Raw genomic sequence first — 27,419 nt, 5'->3', positions numbered from 1 at the left:
TGCCCAGATGAACTTAAGTCCACTTGCCAACTCTCAGTGCTGTTAACTGGAGCTTCAGGGGCATTGTACCAGAAATAAGAACAGAATATCTTCTGAAGAAGTTGTTGTTTAAAAGACAGCAAAATTAGGGGAAAATAAGCCACTAGGCTCCTCCCTTCTCAGCCCATGTATTCAGCCAAAATGGGGAATCCGCATGGTCTGCTGTGGAGATTTAAGTCTCTCTCCTCTATGATCAGTCTAACTACCAGGACACAGGGTATCTTGTTGTGGGAACCTCTCAATCCATATCTGTAACTAGACATGGACTTTTTAGGCACAGAAAAAGCCTTAAACACCTTCCATCTCATGAGTACTATGTCAGAGGCAATAGCAGCTATACAGCTGCATAACCCTTTTCCTTTCCTACCTCTTCATCTTGATCTCCCTTTCTTTCCTTCCCTTCCACAAAATCAATTTTCTCTTCTCCAAAAGAATTCAATTTATAGTCAAGACTTCCATGTACGTGGTTGTTTCTGGACTTCTGATTATGCTTATTGCTCTATTCTGGACTGGCTCAACCAGTAATTTCAGCAGTCAGCTAGCAGCAAATTCTAGTTCAAGCTGTAAGACCTGGAACCCAGGGCTCTTCCCTAGCAAAAGGTGTAGAGCCTTTTAATGTATAATTAACACCTGGACTTCACCATACCACAACCTCATCCATCAAAACCATCTCTCAGTTTCTTTGTGTCAGTTCTGCCTTGCCTTTTCTTAAATGTGTTTATCATCAAGTCGTTATCACAACATGAGCATACACAGAAGAAATAATAGCCTCTTATTCATACCCACTTATCTGATAGACTATTGTAACTCTGTTCTGAAAGAAGAATTACATAATACATACTACAGATAATACATTATTGTATAAAAAATAATTGATTAAAACAAAGAAAAGCAGTTTGCTGCATATCACATACATTCAGAGGATAAACACCAAAAGCTGATTCTGATAAGCAGAGTGCAGAATACACAATCCCTAAGTAGAGTTACAAACTTGATCTATTAGAAAAAGTCAATAGCTTTTATGGCAGTGGGCTTTTCAACCGATTTCCCAGAAACATAAATAGTCAATAGCATATTTTATTCAGATGGTTTACGTACCTCAGAAATTCAGCTATGTTAATCTTTATCAAGACAATCTAATAATATATTTTCTACAAGAATTTTGGAAAAACGTTGTAGATGTAGTATTGATCTCAGTGGAAAACTAAACAGCCTGCAAAACACTTGTCAATATCAATCTGTCAAACTAATGTTCATAGTTTATTTAACCATCCCCATATCATTATTATTATAAAAAGGAAATTATTTATACTTCCCCCATCAGTTTCATCTACCAGCTGGTTGGTGAATTTATTGCAAGTGACTAATGAGAATAATCTCCCTACAGGTAATTCCCAAGTAAGAGTTGAGAAACTCTGGTATTCTCACTTCCCAGAGAGAAAATTGTTGTCCAGAAGACGTGGTAGACTGTCTCCCCTACTTCTACCTCTCTGAACTGTAGGGAAGGTGAAAAGTTGCTTTTTAAGATCATAGGATCCAAGGATCTGCAACAGCCCAAAAGCATGCACACTGACATCTGCTGCCATCCCTTGACCGTACTATTTTTGCAGGAGCTGCACTACAGATAACTACCGAGATTCCCATTAACGCAAAAGCTGATAACACAACATGGATTCCATATACAAAAGGAAGAAGGTGCAATACATGTCAAGCTCACAGAGCTCAGACAAGCCAGAGGCTACAGGCTACCAGAACAGGTGTGGAGTGAAGCAGCAATAAACACTACTGCAAGAAATAAAAGCAGGTCTACGTCAGGACCAGCAAATTCTGGGACAATTCTACCCCAGAATACACTTTTTATCCACTGCTTTCATACAAGAACATGAATGCAAGAGGAAGCTAGATATACAATGAGTTTGGAAATAGGAATTAACCAACAACACTATGGCTTCTGGAAACATTAGTAGTCAAACCAAGGACACACAGGCCATTTACAGAGCTCTCTGTGCTTTTAACTAGCCTTGCTCTGCGTTGCACTCGTCGGCTGCTTGCTGCAGCCCACTCCACGATGTGTCTCTTCCCATGCCTGTCCTTCCCTTTCTCATCTCTAGACCTGTTTACCCTAGTCCTTCACTTTCTTTTCTGTGTTCTTGTTGTTCTGACCTAACACAGACGTTAGCTGCCACCACGCTTCCTGCTTAAATATTTCAGTCCTTTTCTGAATCTGTATCTGTCTTGGCAAAATGTACTATCAGGTATTGAGGACTTAGAAGAGTGTTCTGCTGCTTGGTTAGGGATTAGTACCATCATCTTCCCCGCCTCCAGCCTCCCCACTTGCTAGGGAGAGTGGCTAAAATACCCAATTCAGTAACAAGGAAATAGATTCCAAGAATAATATTTGGCCTATTTGGTACATTTTTAAGTTCACTGTGACCACCTTTGACATTAGCAAAATCATAACAACTACAATATGGTTTCTGTCTCCACACAAACTTATTCAAAACTCAGTGAAATCAATGCAAAAGTTCCCTGTACAGGTTGGCTTGGAATTAGACAGAGTTTTGAGGATCAGACCATTGCCATTATTATAATCTATCAATTTATATGTATGTTAATGCACAATAGGAAATTAATTTTAATATATTATTAGATTAAAACAAAAATTATTAGATAAATTGGTTTAAAATTGCATAAAGAAAAATATTCCCATTAAAAAGTAATCTAACTTGCAGCAAAACACAAAGGCAATAATGAAACATCCTTAGAGAACTGGCAATCCCAATTCCTAATTCCATCCTGACACTAATTCTTCCACCAGTACTGATGTGAGGCCCCGAGTACAACCAAACTAGCTGTCTTTGTACAGATGGCTGTTTCTAATGTATTATTCCAAACTATGACCTCGAGTAACAGGACAGTCCGTCTTTCTACCTGTGCAGCACACCCCCGAATTAGCTTGCAGAATGGAAAGCAGTGGTTCGAGACTTGTTGACTCAAGTCGTGTTCCTCTCCCTTTGGAAAGAAGCATAGAAAGGAAAGTAGTGTCATAATTATTAGAATATCACAATCCCTTTGGGAATGACATTTCGTTATACATACACAAATAGCATCTGATCTTGTAGAAGTAAACTGAAGTAATCCCACAATGGCAATTAAATCGAAATACCATTTTATTGATCTCAGAACATAGTGCTTCCCAGCTGCTTAATAAAATTGGAATCATTAATAAAAGGAAATGCTGCACTCTTCCAATCAGTATATAGCAATGAGAAATGTGCTAGATGAGTCAATTTTCTCCTGAATGGATTCAAAGAGATAATATTTGTGCACCAAAAAAGCTTTTTAAATTAAAAAAAAAGTGCAGTTAATTGTAATTCAGTTTGACGTGTATTTTTAATATTGGAACTCCATGTTTTGTTTATGTTATAAGAATGTTTTTCACTTTATTCTTTTGTTTATTTTGCAGAGTGCATCTAACTTGGATAAAAATACAACCAAAGCTGAGAGTGCATGGCTGTTCAGAATATGGTATGGCTTTGACCACAAGTATCCTTTTCTGTTATAAGCCATAATTGATAGTTGCATTATTGCAGCTGGCACCTTCAAAGTATTTAAGAACCCAAAAATGATTATACTTTTAAAAACAAAAGCAAAAGTGTAATTTATTTTGACGTGTTTCATAAGGAGAATAAATTTTGTAAGTTCAAAGAAACAGAAGGTCTAGAGAAGCTGGGCAGTGCAGCAGTAGTACATTCCTGACTGAGGCTATGGGGAGTGAGAATGAGCTAAGCAGCTCTGCGCTACAGTAGTATATAGGCAATAGGTTTAAATAAGTTAACCTTTTAAATTCCAGGATAAAATTGATCCAATTATTAATCAGAGAGGGTGTAAATTGTGTGTTTGAGAAACCAGGAGGTTGGAGACTGAAGCAGTCCGATGGCTGCTGCCTGCCTGCATATTCAAAAAGCAGTAGCTACCCAAGAGAAAGTAAAAATACGACAACACTGGTTTAGCCATACTGCTTACAGAGAGAAAGACGCGCCCATTGTGAAGATATAGCTCCCAGGCCTTCCCTGGATTCCTGAGCCTTTGTGCTTCTATTCACATTCCTCCTGAGGGGTGTATGGTAGTCATCTTGAGCATCTGTGTCTGGTGTTTTATTCTAGAAAGTCTGGTTTCCACGCCTTTTGCATTTCAAGAGAATATTTTAAGTGGGGGTTGTGGGGTTTTTTTAAATATTCTTAAAAAGAACATCCTCCCAAAGCCAAGGTAGAACACACTCTTTGACACCCATGCTGTCACTAATGCCTGTGCAAAGATGGTAAAAGCTACCATTCTAATTTATTGTAATTTTAAACTGACTTAGGAAAGGCTTTGCATAGCTGTCAGTGAGATCCCACAATAACAATCGAGCCCTAAGCCTTTAACAGATATATGATGAATATGAGAAGCCCATCTGCTAATTTCCATGCATACTGGCTCAGCAGCTGAACAGGCAAAGCTCTACCAGTAGTCTCCATTATTCAACAGCACATCTATTGGTCCATTACCCTGCACTAATGAGTAGAGATTAACGTTCACACTACATATATGTTTTTCTAATATGAGCTGCATCAGTCTATGATGAAATATTTCAGCTGATAAAATGTAACCCTTTGGGAATACAGCTTCCTTAGAGTTCAAGTGAAGTTATCTTTCAAAGACACTTTTGATGGAAAAAACATCATCTTGGTTAAAAATGAATGTATTGCCCTAACTCATCTACCAGAGCCATTTTAAGGGCCAAAACACTTAGCATTAAAATGTTTCTCTAGGATAATTCTTGAAGAATTCTTAGAAATTGTAGGTGAATGCTGTATAAAGGGGGGAAATATGTTTAAATGTTAATGTCAAGTACCAGCATAACTGGCTTTAACTACCACCCAGTCCCACTTCTTTGTCAGAAGGAATAGCCTGTGGTCGTGGCCTATCTTAGAAATTTTAAGTTAGAAAGAACGTGTGAACAGGGGAAAAAATTTCCTCTGAATAAAAAAAAAGGCAAAAGTATGTGGAAGGCAAGAACAGGACAGAGGCATGAGTTAAAGCATGAAAGAGACAAGACTAGAGCTAGAAAACAAGGGACAGAGGACAGATGCAGAAGGGAAAGAGAAATCAATATGAAAAAGTCAGGTAAGAGTACTTGCAAAATAAAAGGACTGTAGAAGGCACCAGAAGCATCACTTCTCAGAGGTTATCTGTATGGTAGAGATCTTTAATATGGGTGCCTGATGCTTTATTCTAGAAAGTCTGGTTTCCTTGTCTTTTGCATTTGAAGAAAATATTTTAAGGTTTTTTTTAATATTCTTAAAAAGAACAAATTTATTCATAAGTGTCAATCTTTTCCAGTCAAATCATAATCTTTCTTTAGAATTCAGATTTTCAGAGATTATAGCCCTGCCGTTATCCTAAAATATATTTTTATTACAAATAATACTTCTACATTTTACTAATCCTGAAAATGTATGCCCATATACCTGCACAGAATAACTGTTCAACCCACTAATGCTGTGACTCACAGCTCTGAGCATTTCTTTGGTATGACTATTTCTGAAAGACATTCTTTTCAGGGAGAGAGAAATTATCCACCCAATCTTTCTCTTGCCTTTCTCTGCTTAATGTTACAAAGCTGTGCTGCTAAATTTAGAAGACAAAATTGTCATGTAGCACAGTATTTGTGCCCAATACAACATTGCATAGAGGATTAGGATGAAGTTTTCAAAGAAAAGATACAGTAAAAGAGTAATCTATCTGGTTTTATATACTTTGAAAGCATACAAGACTGTGACATTTCTGTAGTTTGACATTTGCTCTTAGGCATTAACACAGATCTACCCACTCTTCTGGCAATAACATCTCTTATGTCTATTTATTTCATAAGGGAAAAGCAAGAGGGAGGAAATATCACTGAGGAAATAAAAAAAATTGTGCTGTTCCTTGCTGTCCATATGAAAGATTCCCACTTAGTTCAGTGGTCTTAGGCAATGGCAACATGCCACGCTGAAATTCTGTTTGAGAATCACATTTTATTTTTATTCTTAAAGAAACAGTAGGACCTTGATCCACAGCCAGCTAGGTTCAATAAGGTTTTGTTTTTTTTCTTTAAGCAAGCATCTTTGAATCAGGTACTGACACCCAAGGAAAACATACCATTCTCTAAAATCTAGGCTAAGAAATGTTAATATTGGAATAATAAAAATGAAGAACAGATCATTTAAGTACTTAGAGGTATCCTCTTGGATTTTCATCTCAATAATTTAAACAAGGAAAATGCAAAATAAAACACTTGGTATCTGACAGTGGGTAAATTCAAGTGAATTTATTTCAACAACCTTGTTTTTACAGCTTGCAATGCATTACCATTTGAAGCTGTAATATCCTACTTAAGCTAGTGGAAGAGTGAGGGAATAAACAAAGGCATTTCAAGAATTTTTCAGGGAAAAAAAACAAGATCTATAATCCAGCACTATATACATGGCTTTATATTGGTGCTTGTTTTTTTCAAGGCAGGTTTAGCCAAGTTTAGCTAACAAATGAGTAAGTAGGTGGAAAATTCATCGTGCAAGGGCAAGAACCTGTGTATATAAGGGCAGAGCTCAAACAAATGGTGAGCAAAGTTGTCCAATTCCAGAGCATTCAACAAAAAAATTGTAACTTTGCTCCCAGCTAGTCACAATTTGCTCTTAACGCTTCTCAGTCCCAAACCCCTTTACTTGCTTACTCCAGCAAATATCACTGGTTTTTGCCTGCCTAGTCCCAAGACATTCTGTACCTGACTAGAGTTAGAATTCCTCTTGTACACAGGCCTGTATTCCCATTTACAATCTACTGCTAAAAATGAAGGTAAAATTAATACAAGTGTCTTGCAAACAATCTTCACCTGTTTTTCCAGGTACTTTAAACTAAACTCCTGCAATTGTTTCTGGCTTAACATGATCTTATGCAAGGCTTGCTGTCCACAAGGGCTTCTTTTTGTCTGTGTATTCATATAATTCTCACTTCTTCATGTGGGGACAATTTCAATGCTCTCACTGGCTGTTCTGTACCATCAGTCAGGAAGATGACTACACTGTTCTCCTGGCTTCTCACACTGTATACTGAGAGGAGAAGGAAGGATTTGAGATTGCTGCACTAAAACACAAAAGTGCGAAAATAACTGAAACTGACGACAAAAAAAAAAAGAATAATGTATGTGCTAAGACGTTTCCATCCATAAATGCTCACCGTCTTCATAAGAAGCAGCCTACATTATGTTGCAGGATATGTACTTTAATAGCATAGACTGAAACTTGCATTAAGAAAAAAAATAGTTACTGCATAACAGGAAAATGTATGAAAGATTACAGTAGAAGCAAGAAGTGAAGGAAGAGGGACAAAGACTTCAAATACACGGTAAGTTTCTTTAAATACATAATTAGTGTTAAATTGCCAAACAAAGACCTTGGGCCCACCTGCAGGCAAGTCTAACCTTTTTTTTCTGGTGATGAGGCGAGGATGAGATTGCATGTGATGTGGTCCTCCAAGACTAAACAAAATGACCAGAGCACTAATGCTGCCTATCTCTGGCACACATGAGGCATGAGAGGGAGCAAGAGAGAGACGATTGTTGTTAGCTGGCCAGCGTGGGTATTGTAACCAGTGCAATGACAGGTCTACTGCATCCTTGATACTGCTCCAAGCTACTGAATAGCAATGTAGCTGTCTAACTTGCCCAGAGCTTTGCTTTTTGGGAGGCTCACATACACACTGCCATGAATAGAGTAGTAGGGGGAGACCTTTCTCCTTCTTTGCAGATGTCTGTTCAATCTGAGGAACTAATGTTCAGTTACACTGAATAGAAGCAGGAGTCTGGGTTAGAGTGAGCCAATTCTCCATAACGCAACTTCTAAAAGCGTTTCTCCTTGAACTGCAGTTATCCATCATTCAGATGTATTCCTTTCAGTTTTAAAAAAAAAAAAAAAGTTCTTTGTGTCCTCTGCACTTACCTGAAATCAATCAGCCAAAAGGAAATGCGTTATTTGTAGACTTCAAAAGTTTATTCTCCTGAACTTATTCAGGGCACCTATCATTTTATTTCTCCTGTACTTTATGCATGGATAAAACAGACATAATGGCTGCCTATGAAGTAAGATAAATACTATCCTGTGCCTGTGAGAAAACAGAAATGCTACTAAAAGCAAAAGTGCATTCCAGGGTGAACTGACAATCAAAGACAAATTCAGCATTTTGTGATCTTCAGCTGAATTTTCCTTATAGGATGACTTGCCACTCATATCAGAGACAGACACCTTTGGAAGGGAAAGACAAAAGGCTGTAAGCATGCATGTGCACACCAATTTTTTTTATCTGCCGGAGAAGGAAAGGTTTCTTAATTACTAATATTCTGATTTGGTATTCTTTATCACTTCAGTGACAACAGCAAAATAGCACACAGCGTCCTAGTTTTGGACCAGAATCTCATTTTGCTAGACAGTTTTCGAAAAGACAATCTTATCTCAGAGAGAATTAATTCTAATTATGACTCAAAGAAGCATCAGATAATGCAGTATAAGCAACCTCAGGTAGCACACAGAAACAGTAACACGGAATTGGCTAGCAGGAAACGTAATCATAGCACAGATATGCCAATAGAGCACAAGAATCGGTTTTGCAGGGGTTACAAGCAGATCATAACAAACACTGAAACAAAAGCACAAATCCTAGTAAATGGATTACAGTGGATATCGTAACACGAACATGACACAAGAGCAGCTGGCCGTATCATAAGGCTTTCTCAAGCACTGCAAACTTTAGCAGGACAGGGTTCCCAGAAGGTATTTTATCATTAGCAACAATTGCCTGAACTTGGTCCAAAACTCATTCCAACAACACATTTTCAAGCACATGATCTAGAAAAACTTATAGTTCTTTATACAGAACAGATAATCAGTATATCTGATTTGGTGCTATTTCCTGGCCCTTTCCAAGGACATAAGATTTTTGAAATTCTGCAAATTAACCTAATAAATAAACATGGCTAATGATTAACCAGAATAATGAGTGACCTCTGTTTGTCCTCCATTCCACAGAAAGAAACCTGGATAAATAATTCTTAAACAATTCCACACTGAATATGCAAGTATAATCATTCTCATTTGTAAAGTTTCTCTCACGTCAATTCTTTGAAAATCTCTATCATGCCCAGGTATTTTTACAAGAAAACATTCCTGAACATGAGTTAAATACCAAGTATGAATGAAAAGTTAAATACAAAGTGTTAAATGAAAAAGATTTGGTTCTTTTACAGTATTTGACATCTATTCCTTTTCCCCCTTCCATTGCATAGAGACATGTGTAAAGTCTATTTGTAATAGTTTCTTGTTATTTTTATTGTAAAATATAAATCTTTGAACCCACCCTTTCCCCACCATGATCCTGAAGAAAGAAAGGAGATGCAGGAATTTTGGTTCCACAAAATACAATCAAAAGGAGATAAAAAGTTTGGAATTTTTACTATTTAGGTTTTTCATCCTGACACTACAATTCAGTACACTGCAGAAAGATCTGTTTACATGTTTACAAAAAAAAACAAAACACAAACAAACAAAAAAAATGTAGTTAGGGAGAAAGGAACTGACAAGAGAAGACAATAGATTAAGATTGGATTCTTTTTCATAGTCTAATTTTATCTCTTATATAAAATAATACAAAAACCAAGTCATTCTGGAAGATGTCTTTTCTATCACCAAAGGCTTTTACTTCACTGGTAGCAAAGCCTTTATACAAAATTTCTTGATTTCCTTAAAGCCTTCATAGTAGTATGTAGTACTTTTGCCTTTAAGGGAAGAAAGAGACATGCATTTCAAAAAAATCAATGTTCAAAATAATGGTTAAACAGTGCAGGCATGGGACAAGTGAAGAAGGAAAGCATGTCATTATTACTGCAATCTGAGAAAAGGGGAAGTGCTTTAATGTGAAGAGAGATTCACATCTCTCTTCTAAAGTGGGAAAAAATAACAAAAACACAAAACAAAACAAACCACCCAAAATTTTGTAAGTTGTTATCATCCATTGGAGACATGCTGGGCCAGGTTCTATTTTCTGTTCTTTGTGTCAAACAGTCATTGATTTTTGTAAGAGTTTTGCACGGTACGTAAGGCAGAACCTGGCCTACAGCTTATTCTAGACGACTCGGAGTAGAATCACATTTAATCCATTTAACATCCTGCCTTATTTGACATAGCATACCTTTTGTTTGTGCTGTTCAAGGGGTTCTCTCAATTTCTGATAACAAGGACCACAACTGAATATAAAGACTGTTTCACAGACCCCCGTGGCCCCGTATAAAATGCATGGATTTTTAAGCAACTATGTTTCTTTCTTCTACATAAAATTATATTAAAATGCATTAAAATCTGCAGTAGCTACAAACTACAATCCTCATCCCATGAGGAGCTCTAAAACTTAAAAATAAAATTGTTCAAAGAAGAAATATAACATTTTAATCTTTCCAGTACAAAACAAGTCCAAAGGTTATTTTAAAAGTCAAAAACGGGGGTTATTTTTCATATTTCTGAAATGTTTCTGAGGCTCATCACCTGCACAGGAGTCTGGCAGCCCACCAAATAGGTCACAAAGTTGACCAAAAAGTAGAGAAGTGGAACAGGAGCGTCTGGAGCCCTAAAAAGTCTGGCTTTTGCAGGGCTCTCAGCAGAGGCTGTTAATGTGCCTTCCACATGGTTTGCCAGAGCCAGGGGAGTAATGGGGAAGGGGGCAGGAAACTGGGAAAGCTTCTGTCAACACTACCAAAAGTGACTTTTTTTATTTCAGCCAACCCTTACTTTAGACACAGAAATAACACATCTGAAAACTTTTTGACTGGCTGTGACTGATTTCCTTCAGTATGTTTTAGCGGCTGGCATTAAAGAAGCCCATTTCTCTGCAAAGCAGCACTACATGCTTCGTCACTGAGCATGACCCCCTGCCCTGAGGGACCTTTGCACTACACTCGAGAGCTGAAATATCTGAGCCATTCCTCCCAGATTTACCAAGGGTCATTTCTGAAGCCATTCGGCAGACCAGTGGGTGCTTACAAGTCCCATCAAGAGCATGTAGCACTTCATACAGCCAAGGCCTCAGTCAGGCAATCCAGCTTACAGAACCATTTTTCGTTCTTCTCTTAATGTTATTTTCAGATGTATGAAGCCACCATTTACAGCTGTAGCATGTTAAACTAGACAGTGTCAAGATTTACACTTTAGCATAAGAGAAATTCAGGACATACACTACCAAGACAGGACTAAGTACAGAGGATTCCTCTTATAGTCATATTTTATACAGAAGTGCTATATTAATACCTATTGACCAAGATCCAAACGTTCTGGCAGGGACAAAAGATGCGACTGGAAACATTGCTACGTTTAAAAAACACCATCCAGTTCTGCAGCTTACTTCTACCTGCATAGCTGTGTGTTACAGCACCTGTCAATCAAAATACAGAACTTGAAGGAGTTGATCTAAAGCCTAATGGACTCACAGTTTATTGACCTCAACAAATTATACCTCAAGGCATCTTAGTATCTGATTTTACTGATAAGTATTAATTATTATTCCGTGTGACAACTTTTTATTTCACTTTATTTTTTCCTCCCCTCTCACTTTATTGTTACAGCATACTGTGTTCTGACTGTACAAAGAAGCAGAAGCCTAGGCTTGTATTAGTCCACTCAAGCATGAAATTATAGTTTGTTGGCTGACAATACTTAACAGCACCCTGGAGACCTAAGTATGATAGAAGAGTACCAGAAACTTATAACACAGATTTAATCAACCATAACTTAAAACCTTCTTTCAAGTCTCTTATTATTTCATTTACAGCCCTGTATGTGCAAAAAGTTACTTTGTATTACATCTAGGGTGTTTTTAAATGTTCTTCTGCATGTTTATCTTTCACTGTCACCTTTCCAGTCACATAGCACATATCAGAACGCTTGGACATGCATGGCGCACAGGCTGCATATGTAATACCACCTATAAATGGCACTTCTTTTACAGCAGCAATTGTCACAGCAAGATACTGCTAATTATAACATCATCTAAGCAAGAAATTGGTAACACTTCCTAGTAAGGTTCTGTTATTAATGTTAAATTACAATGGCATTCCTGTAAAAGCTGTGAGACTGAAGGAATTCAGTACGATTAAGGCTATTACCAGGAATGCCAAAGGGCACGTTAATGATTTTCTATTAGAAAGCATTCTTGAATTGAACTCTTTTACAGAAAGCTAATATCTGGACGTAAAACCCTTAAAGTCACTGAAATGTTCCAGTGCCTTCAGTGGATGTGGATGAGGCCCTCAATACAGGTCATGTTTGGAAGCTTAGGCTGTATATTGTTATTTTTCCCATTTTAGGTGGTTGATCTGGAAAAAGCACTGTTGGTATTTTTAGTTCGTGTTGGCTATGATAGTTTTTATTTGAGTTTAGTTGAGTTTGGCACACTCGACCACAGAATCAATAAGGCCGAGGCAAAAGTGCAAATGTGCGAGGAAAAAAAATTGTTTGCCTCTATTTTTAAGAGCACTCTGGCAATCAGTGATTCAAAATAATGCAATTCTTGACAGCAAAGAAACTCAAGAGCTGTTTTCTATTTTCTGATATTGAAATAGGTGGCTGATTCACTAGAGCACGTGCATCATCATGCATTCAAATATATTGTGAAACAACCAATCTTAGTACCAGTTCTTAGTTCAGCACTTCTTCTCAAGGGGATGCTAAGGGAAGGTGAAGAGGATAAATCAGAAGAATGAAAATACTGATTTAGGGCTAACTACAAGTTTGCATGAGGTATCGCAACAGATCATGACATCTTATGAGCTCACTTCACTGTTGTTAGGGAACACAAGACTCAAGTACGGGAGACAAGGGCTGCCTTTCATCTTGTACTATACTACAAGCTTCAAGTACAATGGAAGTTAAAGTATAGTGCCCATAGGAACACAGTTTCTTAGTTTAGATGCCTAAAAAATCAGCAGAGCGCTGCTGAAAATCAAGGCTGTGGCCTCTTATTTTCTGTAAATATAGACCTAGAACTCAGGAACCTCTTGTTTTCTGTAGATTCAAATCAGCCTAGCAGAGCTATTTCTGTAAAGCTAGCACCATTCCTTCCAGCTGAACATGTTTGTAGGCTTCTCAGTGAAAGCTATTTGACATCCTAGCCTTCTTTGCACAGTGTGATCTCCTGAGTTACTCAAAGTAAATACAGCATTGAGATTTATAAAATCCTACAGGCCCAGAAGCTGAAGAAATTTTGGTGACAGTATTTTTAGAACTTTATCAGGTCATAGCTAGTTGTCATAAACAGAGCCCAGTTTGATATACAGGTAAAGAAAAAGGGGCTGCAGTTCCAATCACGGCACCAGTTCTACCGCTCCAATACCAGCATCATAACCACAAAACCGGTTACTCCATTCTTGGCATCGAAGGGGCATAGGAAGATGTTATGACTTAGAAGGGTTGGTCTGTGACAGAATGGGACAGCACAATTATTTAACAACTTAGTTATTTCTACTTTTGGAAAAAGAAGTCATTCCTAAAGGTGAACAGTAGAGGAATAGGTGTCAGCACAGAATATTTTCAGATGCTTCCTTTGTGGCTTCGTCACAATTGGTCTTATAGGTGCACGGAGGAAGAGCAACAATGAGAGACCATAAAGCAATAACTTCGTCAAAGTGTGTACAGTTTACCTAAAAGATCACGAAAAGAATACCAAAATTTTGTGTCCTGGAGCTGCTATTTCAAAAAGAAAGAAATATTGTCATGGAAGGTTAGGAAATGCATACTTAATTTCATGGAGGAATAGAATATCTAGTTTGGACTGATGATTTTCATCAAATTTTTAACTTGTGCTATTATACCTGATGAAAAGAAAATTTAATCTGTTATATATTTAAGAATTATTGCAAACGCTGTATTATTTACGCAGACAATTTTTGCAGATTTTTTTCTGCCTTCCATGTAGTTATGTACAGAGAACATTGTGTTATGAATGGTAAAATCCACTCGGATTCAATGAAGTTCCTAGCCAGTGCCAATGGACTTTGAGTGTTTTGCTGTCTGTTCATTAGAAATTTACTGGTTTATTCAATCTGCTAAAAGCAACCTGATTTTCTGAACTGATTCTTTACCACATTATCGTTTTAAATATTTAATTTTGGATACAGAAGTATAGAAAACCAGTTGAAAACTGAAGTATTTCTCTACATCTTTTGAAATACAGAATTTCTTAAAATAACCCACAAGCATTGAACATAATCTTGACATTTTAAACAGTAGGTTGTTATTTATTATATCCTCACTAGCCAAACTTCTATTCTTTAAAATGGGCAGTACTGAGCAGAAAGTCCCAGCTTTTCAACATCTATAAGTATCCCAAGAAGAGGCTGTTTCATTTTGTGTTTGGCACCCCACTAAGGACCTGGAGTCTAAACTCGGAGATGACTTGACCTTGAACTGATTGTTACACTGGTGTAATACATTAAACTTAAGCACAGTCGATTAGTCTATGTTTACACCAACACAAGAGAAGCTGTCAATGCATACAACCTTCAAGACTTGCATTATACATGTCTTTAGCTTCAGTATCTTAAGAGTCTCAGACACATTAGGTAAACAAAGCATCCCTGTTCACGTCCACTGGTTCCCCAACTAGTGGAAAAGAAATTCTGTCCATTCTACATTGATTTAAATTTGATTCCTTGAGAAAAAAGTACGGAGAAAATGGATTTTTCCTCAGCTATTACACTATCCTACATAGCCTTGGTTGTGAAACTGCTTTGTGCTTTCTCATTCTCCAGTGATCAGCCATCGGGGGAAGGGGGGAGCACAACCTTAGAGCACAGAAACCTGATTTACACTTTAACTGTTGACAGAATATCTAAAACCAATTTGAGGAATTTTGACCAGCAGTGATAATCCCTAATATTTTCAATGTGATTAAGATAAGAAATTATAGACCCTTCTTTAATGGGGAAGCACAGAAATGCTTTTCACTCATAAAAAGCCCAGTATGATTTATTCAAAGGTTGAGTCCTCATTAAAGATACAGGCTAGTGCACGTCACAAATGGTTAAGGCTTTGAAATTCTTTGTGGATTATTCACCAAAATTTGCATTGCTACACAGCACAAACTATTTTTGGATTTTACATAAATAGAATATCTAATATAGAATTACATTATAATGAAAAATGCAATAATGCAAGTACCCACAAAGTGCTTTTCATGTACTGCAAGCATCCAGAAGTTTCAAATGCATAAAATATGATTACACTTCCTGCACAAATGACTGCCTATCAGGTTCATTCACATTTAATTACAAGTCAGATATAAAAAGATACATATATACAGTCTGCTAAGACATAGTTAAACTGCTTTGTATCATGGTCAATATCAGTGGGAACTGGAGTGAATGGAGATGTGACTGGTCTTTAGAGCTTGGTCCTTCTAGCTAAACTGGAGACTTACACTTTGTGCTATGCAAAAAATATTATTTGTTAATGATCCATGTAAATGCAGATAAAGCAACCCTGGATCTGATTGTTCCACAGGTTGCCACACAAATTTAAAGAGGCAATATAAAGATACAGTCTTTATGTTTAACTATCTGTGATACTCCATTCAATACCTTAAATATTAAAATACAAGGAAAGAATAAAAATAATATGAAAAATATATAAGTATGCGTACATATGTAGCCCATATTGAACACAATAATAGTTTTCAACTGTCATTTCCCCCACTTTCACTCTCACTTACGTAATGGTGTATCTTGCCTGCTAGGATATTCTTTTAGGAAATAGAAACAGTTGATTCAAACCCTCTTGGGCTAAGAGGAATGAAAAATCCTGATCTTCACTTCCCAGATCAGTGCTTTAACACTTAGGCTATTATGTAAAAAATGGCCAGTAGCTCACCTGGCAGCTGAGATTTTTTGGTTGAGCTCACGGCTGTCTCAATGAGTTAGGGATGGTACAAGGACACCTAACGTATCATGTCAGTCTAGGAAATAAGGCAGAAATGAAATATCTCCACAACCATCTCCAAATTACAGTGATACTAAGGTGTCTACCTCTTTGATGTCTCTCTTCCCAAGCCCAGTTTGTTTCTTAGCATGAATAGGGATATAATTACAAACCTAAGGAGATTTGTGGCTAATAATGCAGGCGACTTGTGCTTTATTCTTAACAGTGTAAAATGCCAACTCTGCTCATCTTATTGGACTATGCACCTTCACCAATACTTCCAAGAACATAAAGGATAGCTGAAAATTACATTTTTATTTTAACTTCTTATGTAGTAATAAATACAACTACATCTCTATATGTTTTTGCTTCAGGCTCTGTTACCATAGATTCAACAAGACAGCCATGTATTTATGGTGGTGTTTCTACTTTTGCACATAGAAGAGCTAGATCCTATTTTTTTAAATATAAATACATGGATGTTTACATTATGGGTGCAACTACAAAATGAGCATTATGCCTTGGACTGCTTTCTCAGTCTTCCTCTATCTACATGTCCACCCTCTGTACGGCACAGAACAATAATCTGTGACCTATTCCAATAACAACATATTTACAGTGTTTTCCTAACATTAGATATGCCTGATCAAAATAAACGCCTCCTGGAACAAACCTTACCACACTCAGTCCAGACATGTAGCAGTTCTTCCAAGAGTGCACAATACCCCTTCGTCACGCACTGGGGTTTACAGTAATATCCCTACCGAGCTGGTCAGATCAAACCTGACCAAAGGCATAAAGTTTGGGGTGTGATTTCATGCACATTGTGGCAGATCCAATCAATGCAAATGAGCAAAAAATGGCTACACATTCACTAGCAAGCAGGCACATGCTTGCTTTGCCTCCATGTGCAAGGTAATTGCAATCTGAAAGCTACACTGCACATGAGAGCAGTGCCACGCCTGAGCTACTGTCTCCTGAGTGCATGTGGCAGGAACAGGCCGAGTAGCTTTGCTATGAAATACAGCTAGGAAGCTATAAGCAAATAGCCATGGATCCGATCAGGTTGGAAGCTCAGGGCAAATGCATCACAAATGCTTTCTCAGGAGTTCCTCATAAGATACATCTGGGACCCACTCCCCACACCCTTCCCTGAAATGTGTGCAGTTCCCTAGGGTGGGGAGGGCAGTTCCTGCAGCAGAAGCCTCAGCAAGACCTTGCCCCCAAAACCTCTCTCCACACAGCTAGGGAAATATGGCTATGAGCTTGTCACTACAGATAAATATTTTCTACCCAAACTTCCCAAGGTAAATAAAAAGAAAATTCAGATTCTGTAGAGCAGTTTATCAGCTGCAAAGCAAATAGCTATGACTCAGTTTATCACAAACAATAACAGAACAGGAATTAACATTAACAAGCTAATACTTCATCTGATTGTGAGGGGTTTTTTAATCTTGTTTCTAATTAATTTTGACAGATTGAATTAAAATGCTTATTTGCTTTGTATTTGATGTGCATGGGGCCCCCTTCCTGATCACTCCCACTCATAAGATTATATGCTGTCAGCCCCAGCCTTTGTGAGGCCTTTTTCTTTTGGACACGGGAGAAGAGGACTAAGTCCTTATTTACATTTGATAATATTTTTGATCTATTAAGAGGCTTCTGTTTTTCAGCAAGGCTTGAGCTTTTTATTTTGTTTTGCTTTTAATTTTTCAGACGTAGAAGTTTTACTTTAACTTAGATATTAATGTGTAAGTTCCCATTTTGACTGTGGAGCCCCCTCACTATATTCTTTTTTAAAAGCCTTCCTGTGTTAGTTCCAGCTGAAGTACCAAAGGAATAGGCCTCTTATCTTTCTCTGTACTTCCTGTCAAAACACTTGCAAGAAACATTTTTGAGACATTTCAGCTGGAATTAACAAGAGAAGACTGATTTCCTAAGGTATGCTTTCCTTCTCCTGACAGAGTCAAGGAGACAGGCTGCTTCAGGAGAGAAACTACTTTTCTTGCATTCTTTTCCATTTCTGATATACGAACAATTCTTATTATCATTAATTTGGTTCTAGTTGCTTACAGAGGTGGGTATAAGCTCCTCAGCAATGAACATTTTTTAGAGCTACTGCATGCAGAACTATAACTATCAAACTGCTCAAGACTCATTCTAAAGAGCTACAATATATCATACAGTCAGGAGATTATTGGATTTTTGTGTTTCTGTACCCTATGTCTTAATACTAGCAGTGTTGATGACTGCTACTAGAATGCACAAATTTCAGGGAAACGGAAGCAAAAGAGGAGAGAGAAAAATCTTCTAGCAACAAATTTCACAGTAAATGATAGAGAGCTTGGAAGGTCAGGGGATATAATGATTCTGCACAGAATTTCAGCTAGTCCCCTTAGACTATGCATTAATTACATTTGTAAAAGTTGTGAGATCTGAGCATAGAGGTGACTTCTTTTCTTTGTTCTGTGTTTACACTGCCTAGTTTTATTTTAAAACTACATTTACACACATCATTGTGAAAACAGTTTACAGGAAAAGTATATAGATTCATCAGATGCAAAAACAGCACACACATTCACTGCCACCTTGTATTAGTGTCAGTAAAACAACAACCACCCCAATGAAAAAGTAAATCCAAAATAAGCCCCTTGGAATGAATGGAATTGATATGACTCCTGACATAATTCAGCTCTTGCTCCAAGTGCTAAATCCAGCACAGATGGAGTCAGTTATTCTGCGTTAGCACCACTGTAACTGAGCGCAAAATTTTCCTGGGTGACTCCTTCCCGTTATTTCACTGAGTTATAATGTACCGGGCAAGAATAGCCAGTCTTGGCTTGGCCCACCATACACTTCAGTCTTTATCAATAACTATCGCTAACTGGGAACAACAGTGAAGGTGACATGTACCCTGTGCAATGACAAGTGAAGTGGTAGATACCTGAGCTGTCTGGTACACGATCTTGTTTCTTCACATGCAGGTGCTGAAAAAAATACTGATCCTTTTTGACCCAGGACACACTAGAAATCATAGAAACTAAGCTTGAATGTTCTCTTTTGGCACTGAAATTATTAAGAATAGTGTTTGCAGTCTATTCCTATAGAAGGCTGAGATTCTTTTTGACCGTCTGCTGTGAAAGCCAGAGTAAACCCAAGCTGAGCACAAGGAATCTGAAAGCATGAGTGCACTCAGTGCACACTACCGTCCTTCCCCACAGAGCCATGCAGCATAGGGACACAACCTTCACGTGTGTCTTTTCACAGTGGAAGGGCAATCTTCAAGATCTGTAACCCAAATAAAGAGCTACATGATGTAAGATGCTCTCATAAGCATATGCTAAGTTTTTAACCTAATATACATGCACTATTATAAGTAGTGGGGACAAGCAAAGTCAATGAGAATACAAGTAGGAAGTTCACTCAGCTTCAGTATTCCCTTAAGATTCCTACATTATTAAAGATATATTGGTGGAAAAAACCCAAGTAGCCTGCATTTGAAGCTGTATTTGTTCATTATATTTGCTCCACTCAGAGATATGATGGCATTTAAAATAATATATGACCCAACTCTTTCTGAAATGCCACACCATGCTAACTTACAGCAATTGGGAAGCTGAGGACACTTGTGGTTTCAAACTTAATCTGCAAATTACAAGGCAAAACCAACCAATGCAAAGACAAGGTTGATACATTAACTGTATAAAATGAGAACTGCCACCTTTCAGCAGGAAGTTAACATTCCTATTGCAATTTCCAGAGGAAGAGGACACTGGTCATTTGGAAGTAAACAGCTGATCATGATTCTTAGATCTGCATAAAAGTCATGAATGATAGATCAAGCCTTGAAAAATCATTGACCATCACTTCATTTTATTATCCTTCCTATGCTGGCATTTACAGATTTGAAGTTAACCTCCTCCAGTCCTCTTTTAGGTGCTGAGGCAACTGGTTTGCTCTCTTGCTACGGAATATATGTAGCATTTCTCTTCGGCATGCTTATTTCTTTCATCCTCAGTGAAGCACTGCATCACTTCACTTCTCCAGTTCTTGCTTCACATATGTCAGTATCTCGTTGTGATTGTATAACTGCCCTACCCATTTTTTTTGTCTTTCATCTTCACCTGATTCTCAAGGGCCCTTGAACCTGTAGCTCAGCTTAAGTTGAAATTTCCAGTAGAGCCTGATGTTTTCGTATCAGAACTATTAACTTTCCTCATTGCTTTTTAATATTTTCCTAAATCTTATTTTTAGGTGTTGGGTGGGTTGGTTGTGGTTTTTTTTGTTTCATTTTGGGTTTGTTCTTTTGTTGGGGTCTTTTTTTGTGGTGATGTTTTTTTGGTTGGGTTTTTTTGGTATTGGTTTGGGGGGGGCCAGGAGTTGTTTGGGTTTTGTCCTCCTCCCCCCTCAAAAAAAAAAAACCTACAGTTACTGGTAAGCCATTCTGCTCAACAAACTATTGCATTTGGGACAGATGACCTGTTTAGCTAAATGCAGCAGAAAAAAAACAGAAGCAAGAGTTCAGATGAAAACAATCATTTGTTTTGCTATCTTATAAGATCCAGGTTTCTTTGTGCACACCCTCAATCTTACAGAAGCCTGTGACATTGAGATAACTTTTTTATTGGCATTATCAAAATAAGTATGGAAAACAAAAAAATAATATATCTCACTATTTGGTAAGATGTATTTGCAGCATACATAACAGAACAAGGGGAAGCTGTTGCAAATCTCTGAAGGGAGATTACATGCTCTCCATATGATGAAACTCTGGTCAGTCATGGTAGCTGTAAAGAAATTTGGAAACTGAAATAAGGCTTTCCTGGGAAGAGGAGGAAAAAATAATAAAAAATAAAAAATTATCACAGCACACACCAAAGGTCAGAAAAGTCAATGAGGGACAAAGTACTGGGCCTTTTTGATCCCCCTATACCTGTAGAAAATAAAAGAAGAAAGCATGAGCTTTGTTGTAAGTAGATGGTTTTGAGCTGCCATTCTACCATCTATAAGGACTTGCCTAATATTCTGTAGCTGTAGCAGGCTTCCAATAAATAATAATCTTCTAGGAGCATATTTGTAAACGACCCTCCCATCATCTTTTTAGAATTGTTTGGGCCTAAAATATCTGACCATAGGTTAATTAATAAATTGCTGCCAAAACTAAGATTGCAACACAACTACTTGATACCATATCTAATGTTTTCAGCCTCCATAAGGCTCTTTCAAATATTGTCTATGGGCAATAATTTTTCTCTGAAAAGTCTGAAGGGAGTCTAATAAAACCTGAATCGTTGAAACTTTGATAAACACCATAAATTATGCTTCCTTAATAGATTGGTTAAAAAAAAAAATCTGTAATATCCTTTCCTTTTGATCATCCTACAGGGTTTTTTTGATTTATCTAAAAGTTGTTGCATGTCAACCATTATTTAATAAAACCACCTGCATAGAAGAAACAGTATTTTGATGACCTCCAATCTCTAAGGCAAAAGATCTCCATGAATCAACAGGTATCTTTTCCACAGATTCATTGTCTTTATTGGAATCATCTATTTTCTCATTCAAACCATTATCATGGCATTTTCAACATACTTTAAAGGTGCCTCATGCCAGGTTTTAAGAGCTACATGCAGATTTTGCCATATGTACATATATTGTACAATCTGTATTTTTAAACTTATTTGTATATGACTGTGTTCTAAATGGATATATGCAAAAGCCAAGCACAACCCTTTTCATAAATATTAGTTAAGCCATACACAATATAATAAAACTCCAAACTGAGACATTTAAAACCTCTCCATTTTCTGTGATAAAGCGATTTCCATAATTACACACAGAGTCTACCACCACCGTAATTATCCCTGTTCTTCCCCACAAGGACCAATTGCTGTGTTTTGAACTGATTTATAACAGGAGAAATACAGGATCACATATTTAACTGTAGCTCTCCACCTTGAGCCTGAAAATTGCCAGCCAGCAAACTTATGATTCAGAAAAGCTTGCTGTGGTATTTTCTCCATTATCTGGAGAAGTCTCCATGGCAGAGAATAAAATGCCATTCTCTGCAACAGTTGTTTTGATACAGCAAGAAAAGGAGAAGCGCTGCCCACTGCTCCATATAACAGACTTGCCTCTTGGTAATCTGTGAAACTCCAAAGTAGTTGAAATCCTTGCCCTTTTTATTTTTCCCCCCTGACAAAAGCACTGAGTTGTCCTCTATTTGCAAATCAGCACTTCATTGCCACACACATTAATAGCTCATATTTTGTTTAGAGACTTGTAAAAGTCATTGTTCACAGTTCAGGTGCAAGTGTCTCAAGGTTTCTCATTCTTCGCTTGGATATACCACAAGCACGGCCACTGCTTAGGAAATTTTAAGCTATAATACCAACAGGCTCAAAAAGTCAAATAGATAACCTTGCGTGAATGGAAGCCTATTTTCTGATTTTCTTAAGTATTTGATAACATCCTGTTAAGGAAATTTAACTTGTTCTTTATTCCTGACAGATAGAGTAAGATACAGAACACGCTTTTATATGACTAATGACTATGACAACTCTTGCCTGTTTGCTTCTAGCAGTGCACTGCCTGTCCTGAAAACTGAGTACGTTTCCCAACAGTTGGCCCACCCTAAGCCAAGGCATGCTGCTCCTGCTGTTGCATTGCCACCAGAGCCCGACCCAGCTAATCTAACAGCTAGCAGGAGAAGCCTGCAGAAGCTGGAGCTGCACCTCTGACAGCAGTACTAAGTATATCATTGTATCTAGAGAAATGTCCTGGCTCACAGAGCTGACAGCTTTCAGACATTGAGGTAAGGTATATCTCCAGTCTTGGGAGGCCAGAATGAGCAAGACACTACATGATTTTTATAAGATGCATGGAAAGATCCTTCACTGCTGAGGACAGAGGAACGTTCAGGGAAGTATCTAGGAAGAAAGGGGCAGAATAGAGATACAGCTCACCCACTCCCTTTTTCACACTCTCTCATCACAGCACATACAGCCAGTGAAACAACTGTCAGGAAACAACTGAGCACTTGGAGTGCTCAGACCAGATCACTCCTGTGATAACTGTTGCTGTTCGTTCCACAGCACCACTACATGAGCATGGAGAGGGTGAGAGGAACTGTTTTTCCTTTTTACCAAAATTAAAATTATGGATACATAGATTTATTTTCCTTCAGTGATTTCTTATTTTCCTTTACTCCAATATTCCCCCAAAAGCAACTCTTCCTTTTCTGTGCTTACAACAGGGTAAAAGTAGAATTCTTTCTGTGGGAGACCTATTTTGAAGACTGAAATCTCTCCCAAATACTTTAAATATTGGTCATGACTGGTTCCCACACCATTGGTTCTATGCCACGTGGCATCAGTAGATATCATCCAGTCCTGAGAATGAATCACTTGCTGTAATGATTGGCATTTTCACCAATTAGCAATCCTTCCATGAGATGCACATGTCAAAACAGTATGCAAGTTTGTTTTCATGCTGCTGCTATGTGTCTTAATTTTGTTAATGCTGCTTGGACATAAAAACCAAGGATATCGCACAACTAATAAGAGGGTCTTTTTTACTTAAAATTGGCTCTAATTTTAGGAGGTAAATTTCACAAAATATGCAAAATATTCAAGAACTGCTGAATTGGAAATCCCCTGAAGTTTTAAGATAAGTCTTAAGGAATCCCCTACTTTACCATCTATTTAAACATGTAACAGAGGTTTGCAAGTTAAATGATCGTAGGCTTCCATTCCCAGGTTCACAACAGTTTCACTGTGGAACTTCTGTGAAGTTGTGTGGGCCATGATCAGCACCACTGAAGTCAAGGGGAGTTTTCCATCCATTTTAATACATACAATTTGGGCACTTTTTTGCCCAAATTTTCAAACTAAAGGTCTGTAATGCATTTTTCAGTGAGTCTGTCAGCACAGGTCTCAAAGCACCTTACAATATTTATTCTTTAAAAATCATTAGTGATATAAATATTACTGTTCCCTTTTTGCAGCTTAAGAAACCACGATACACAGTAGTTAAGGTACCAGTTGTTGACCCAGATGTCCATTTCTACAGATGCAGTAGCAATCAATTGCACCTGTAACTTTGCATTCAAAAGTGATTCATACTTTTTAGGAGGATTTTTTTCTTTTCACAAGTTGTGGACATAACAGTACTTGCCAAGAGATGGGAAAAGTGCTTATGTTACGGTAGCCAGGCTGGAGAGAAAAAATAGAATGTTTAAAATTGGTGAAAAGAAAGAAAGCAGTAACTTGATAGATCCCTATTTCGCTACTGTTCCAGCTCTTATCAAAACTTTATCATCAGATTTAGTGTCATGAGAGAAACAAGCCACAAAACCGGCTAGTGAGCATTTCTTATGCTATCAGTGTGTTGTCTGCAGGCAGGGTCATGGTTCTTGCTATAAAAAAGGAGGCTGATATTTAGAAGATAGAACAAGCAGCATGTTTGAGTATTCTGCCTCTGTGCAAATGTTATGCAATTGAAGAGAAGCAAAAAAAAAAATTTCTTTCATAGAGATGAGTGAGGAAAACATGAAAAAGCCAGTTAGATGAATGCAGAACTGAACACTTCTATAGATACAAACACACACGCTGCTCTGTCAAAAGAATGCTTTTTTCCTAATCCAGAGGAAAAATGGAGGGTAAAAAAAATAATTAAAGCAATTTATATAATAAACTAGGTGGAAAAAATCTTAGTGCCATGAGAATAGGTGGAAACATATCCACTTACATTGGTGAAGTCAGGATTCCACTGTACTTCTATACTGGATTGAAAGCTCTTCTCTTTGAATCCTGATGTTGACAGTGAAATATATTTTAAGTGACAACAAAAGGCAATGTTTTGGCAGAAGGGATTCTAAATAAAGGTCAAGCAAAACTGTACATAATCTCAAGATCAGATTTAATAGCCTTTTGGACATGAAAATGAGGAATAGTTTCCTATTTGCAGCTAAAAGGTACAAATTTTGGAAGAAGTCTTCCTTAACCTACTTATATGCTGAAGTCTGATGGTTGCAGAGGACTTCCTACTGGGAAGAAAGCTAATAGCATCTGTCCTTTCCAAAATGCACATGCTTGCCAACATCAAAATATCTATATTCTTACTTTTATTTCCACCATAAATAAAAAATACATTTTAATATTATGCAAAAAAACACCTTACAGTAACTAAAAATATATATACCCAAAAAATGACATAACCATTTGATTTACTGTTTCAAAACTCATGTTAGATTTTTTCCTTTCCATGGATTATTACTACCTTTTTCTTCTCACACTACTTTCCCTGTAAGGGAGAAAAACTGATGTATATATTTTCTGAGGGGAATGATTCACTGGTTTCTGCAGCTGGAGTGCCAACCTTGGCTATTCTTGGAAAACCCAGATGAGCACATATGGTTACTTGAAAGGTGCCGCGCTTTTCTTTCACCTCAGCTCTTATAGGGTGATATTATTTACCTTTGCAGTAATCTAATTTGGGGAAAATAGTTCTTCTAAAGTACCTCAGGTAGTAAAAACGGGAGTAAAATGCACCTTCTTTCATTGTTCAGATGACTAAAAATCTTAACTGTATTTTGTCTTTACTAGTTGACAACTTTTTAAACAGACTGAAGCTTATGCAAAATGCTGCTCTTTGAGAATCTGATTTATCTCACGTATCAAGCTGACACATAGAGGCTTCACAGATTAACTGAATAGATCCAAGCCCTGGTTTATAACTAACATCCGTAGATTTAGAAGAAATTAAGAAAAGTGTGGCACAGCCCTATATTTTGCTCCTTTTAATCTGTATTTTATGAAATTTTCTCTATTTTGCTATCTTTGAATCTTGTCTTAAAAAAAACTGTATTTACCAGTAGGGAGATATACCTAGAATGTGTGACCTTCAGGTATCTTTATTGTAGGCTAGATTCAATTCTCTAATCTTGAAGTTCCTGGTGTGGCTCTGAATTTCTTCAAAGAAATTATGAGAATCTCAGAGTGAGTGATGTCTTCCTCATCTGCCCTTTTGTCATATTTCTGTGAAGCAGATAATACTATCTGCCAATCTAAAACACACTGCCATCAGCAATGTTGATCTAGTAACATTTACCAATCAGATTAAGATTACTTTCTTGAAGACAAGCTTGTTTTTCTTTTAAGTTTCTTAAAGACACTGTGTGCTTACACCATACCGTGATGGTGTGTCTGCAGTTGCAGTTATATCTGCCATATGCAGAGGAACAAGCTTCTGTTACTCTGATAGGTGTGAAAGACACGCATCTCATGAACTTGAGAACAAAGGACAGATCAGCGGCATCATTTCACATGAAGTATCAAGCAGTCATATTCCATTTCAAGTATTCAATTTCTTTTATGAAGATGCAGATAAGCTACTGGACTAATTAATCTCTCTAGTGAGTAGAAGTATTTAAATGTTCCTCATAGAACCATAATGTCTCAAATACCTTTGAATTACATGATAAATGCATAATACTAGAGAAAAACTTTATGCTGGCTAATGCACAAACTATTCAGTCCCGAACATGAAATTGAAAGTCTGATAATAAATCCAAGCTAGAAAAACAAATAAAATAAGACTTTGTGCTTTACTCGTACTGTAGTAACTGTCAAACAACACCAAGGAATTTTTTCCTCAGTGGAGAGCGTGCTTTCAGCAGAGCAGTAGATTAGTAAACACATTTCAGGTCACAGCTAAAGAGTATATTTAGATTTAAGAGTAGAAACTTGAATGTTTCCTGCTGTTTTTTGGACAGATATCAAGCAGTGCCATCAGTTCTTGCTTTTCTAGAAACTAGAGTAAATTATAACTAATCCAAAAAAACAACTTTTATTTAGTACTATACAAGAAATTTGCAATGTAATCCACAAACCTAATTCAAACATAACATTCAGCTGACATAGAAAAGCAGAGAGCAAAAACATCAAAATCAAATTTCAGGCTTAGTAATCACAAAGGTCAAGCATTACAGTTATTTTTAAAGTATTTATATGTTTAGATCCAAAAAAAGTGAAAAAACAGTAAGACAGCTGTTACTGATGCTGAGTTATAATGCGGATTTTGAGGGTATTCTGAATATGAGGGAAAAAAGTATGAGTTATTACTTGTATATTAAAAAGGGAGTCATGGGGGAAGAGAAAAATATCTGGAACAGAAGCTATAAAAAAGAAAAAGACTAGTGGAGAGGAGGTTCACTTGAATTACAGGATGTTTGTTTTTTCTGTGACTGACTAAAATGGTAACATGACAATACACATAAATTGCCTTACCTCATTTCAATGAAATGAGGAATATTAGATGAATCTAACAGAGGGACCAAGGAAGGAA

The 27,419-nt window shown here is 37.2% G+C and overlaps 1 protein-coding gene across 2 annotated transcripts in view; it reads left to right on the top strand.

Moving 5' to 3' along the window:
* Nucleotides 1–27,419, top strand: part of SLC9A9 (solute carrier family 9 member A9) — a 222,766-nt gene that overhangs the window by 159,823 nt on the left and 35,524 nt on the right. For both annotated transcript variants that reach the window (XM_075098872.1, XM_075098873.1), the window contains exon 14: nucleotides 3,506–3,585. In XM_075098872.1, the coding sequence (XP_074954973.1) occupies nucleotides 3,506–3,585 (80 nt within the window). The remainder of the gene's footprint in view (nucleotides 1–3,505; nucleotides 3,586–27,419) is intronic.

Source organism: Phalacrocorax aristotelis, chromosome 7 (assembly GCF_949628215.1).
Source record: "Phalacrocorax aristotelis chromosome 7, bGulAri2.1, whole genome shotgun sequence".
NCBI classification, from domain to species: domain Eukaryota; kingdom Metazoa; phylum Chordata; class Aves; order Suliformes; family Phalacrocoracidae; genus Phalacrocorax; species Phalacrocorax aristotelis.
This window is presented reverse-complemented; position numbering and strand designations above follow the sequence as displayed.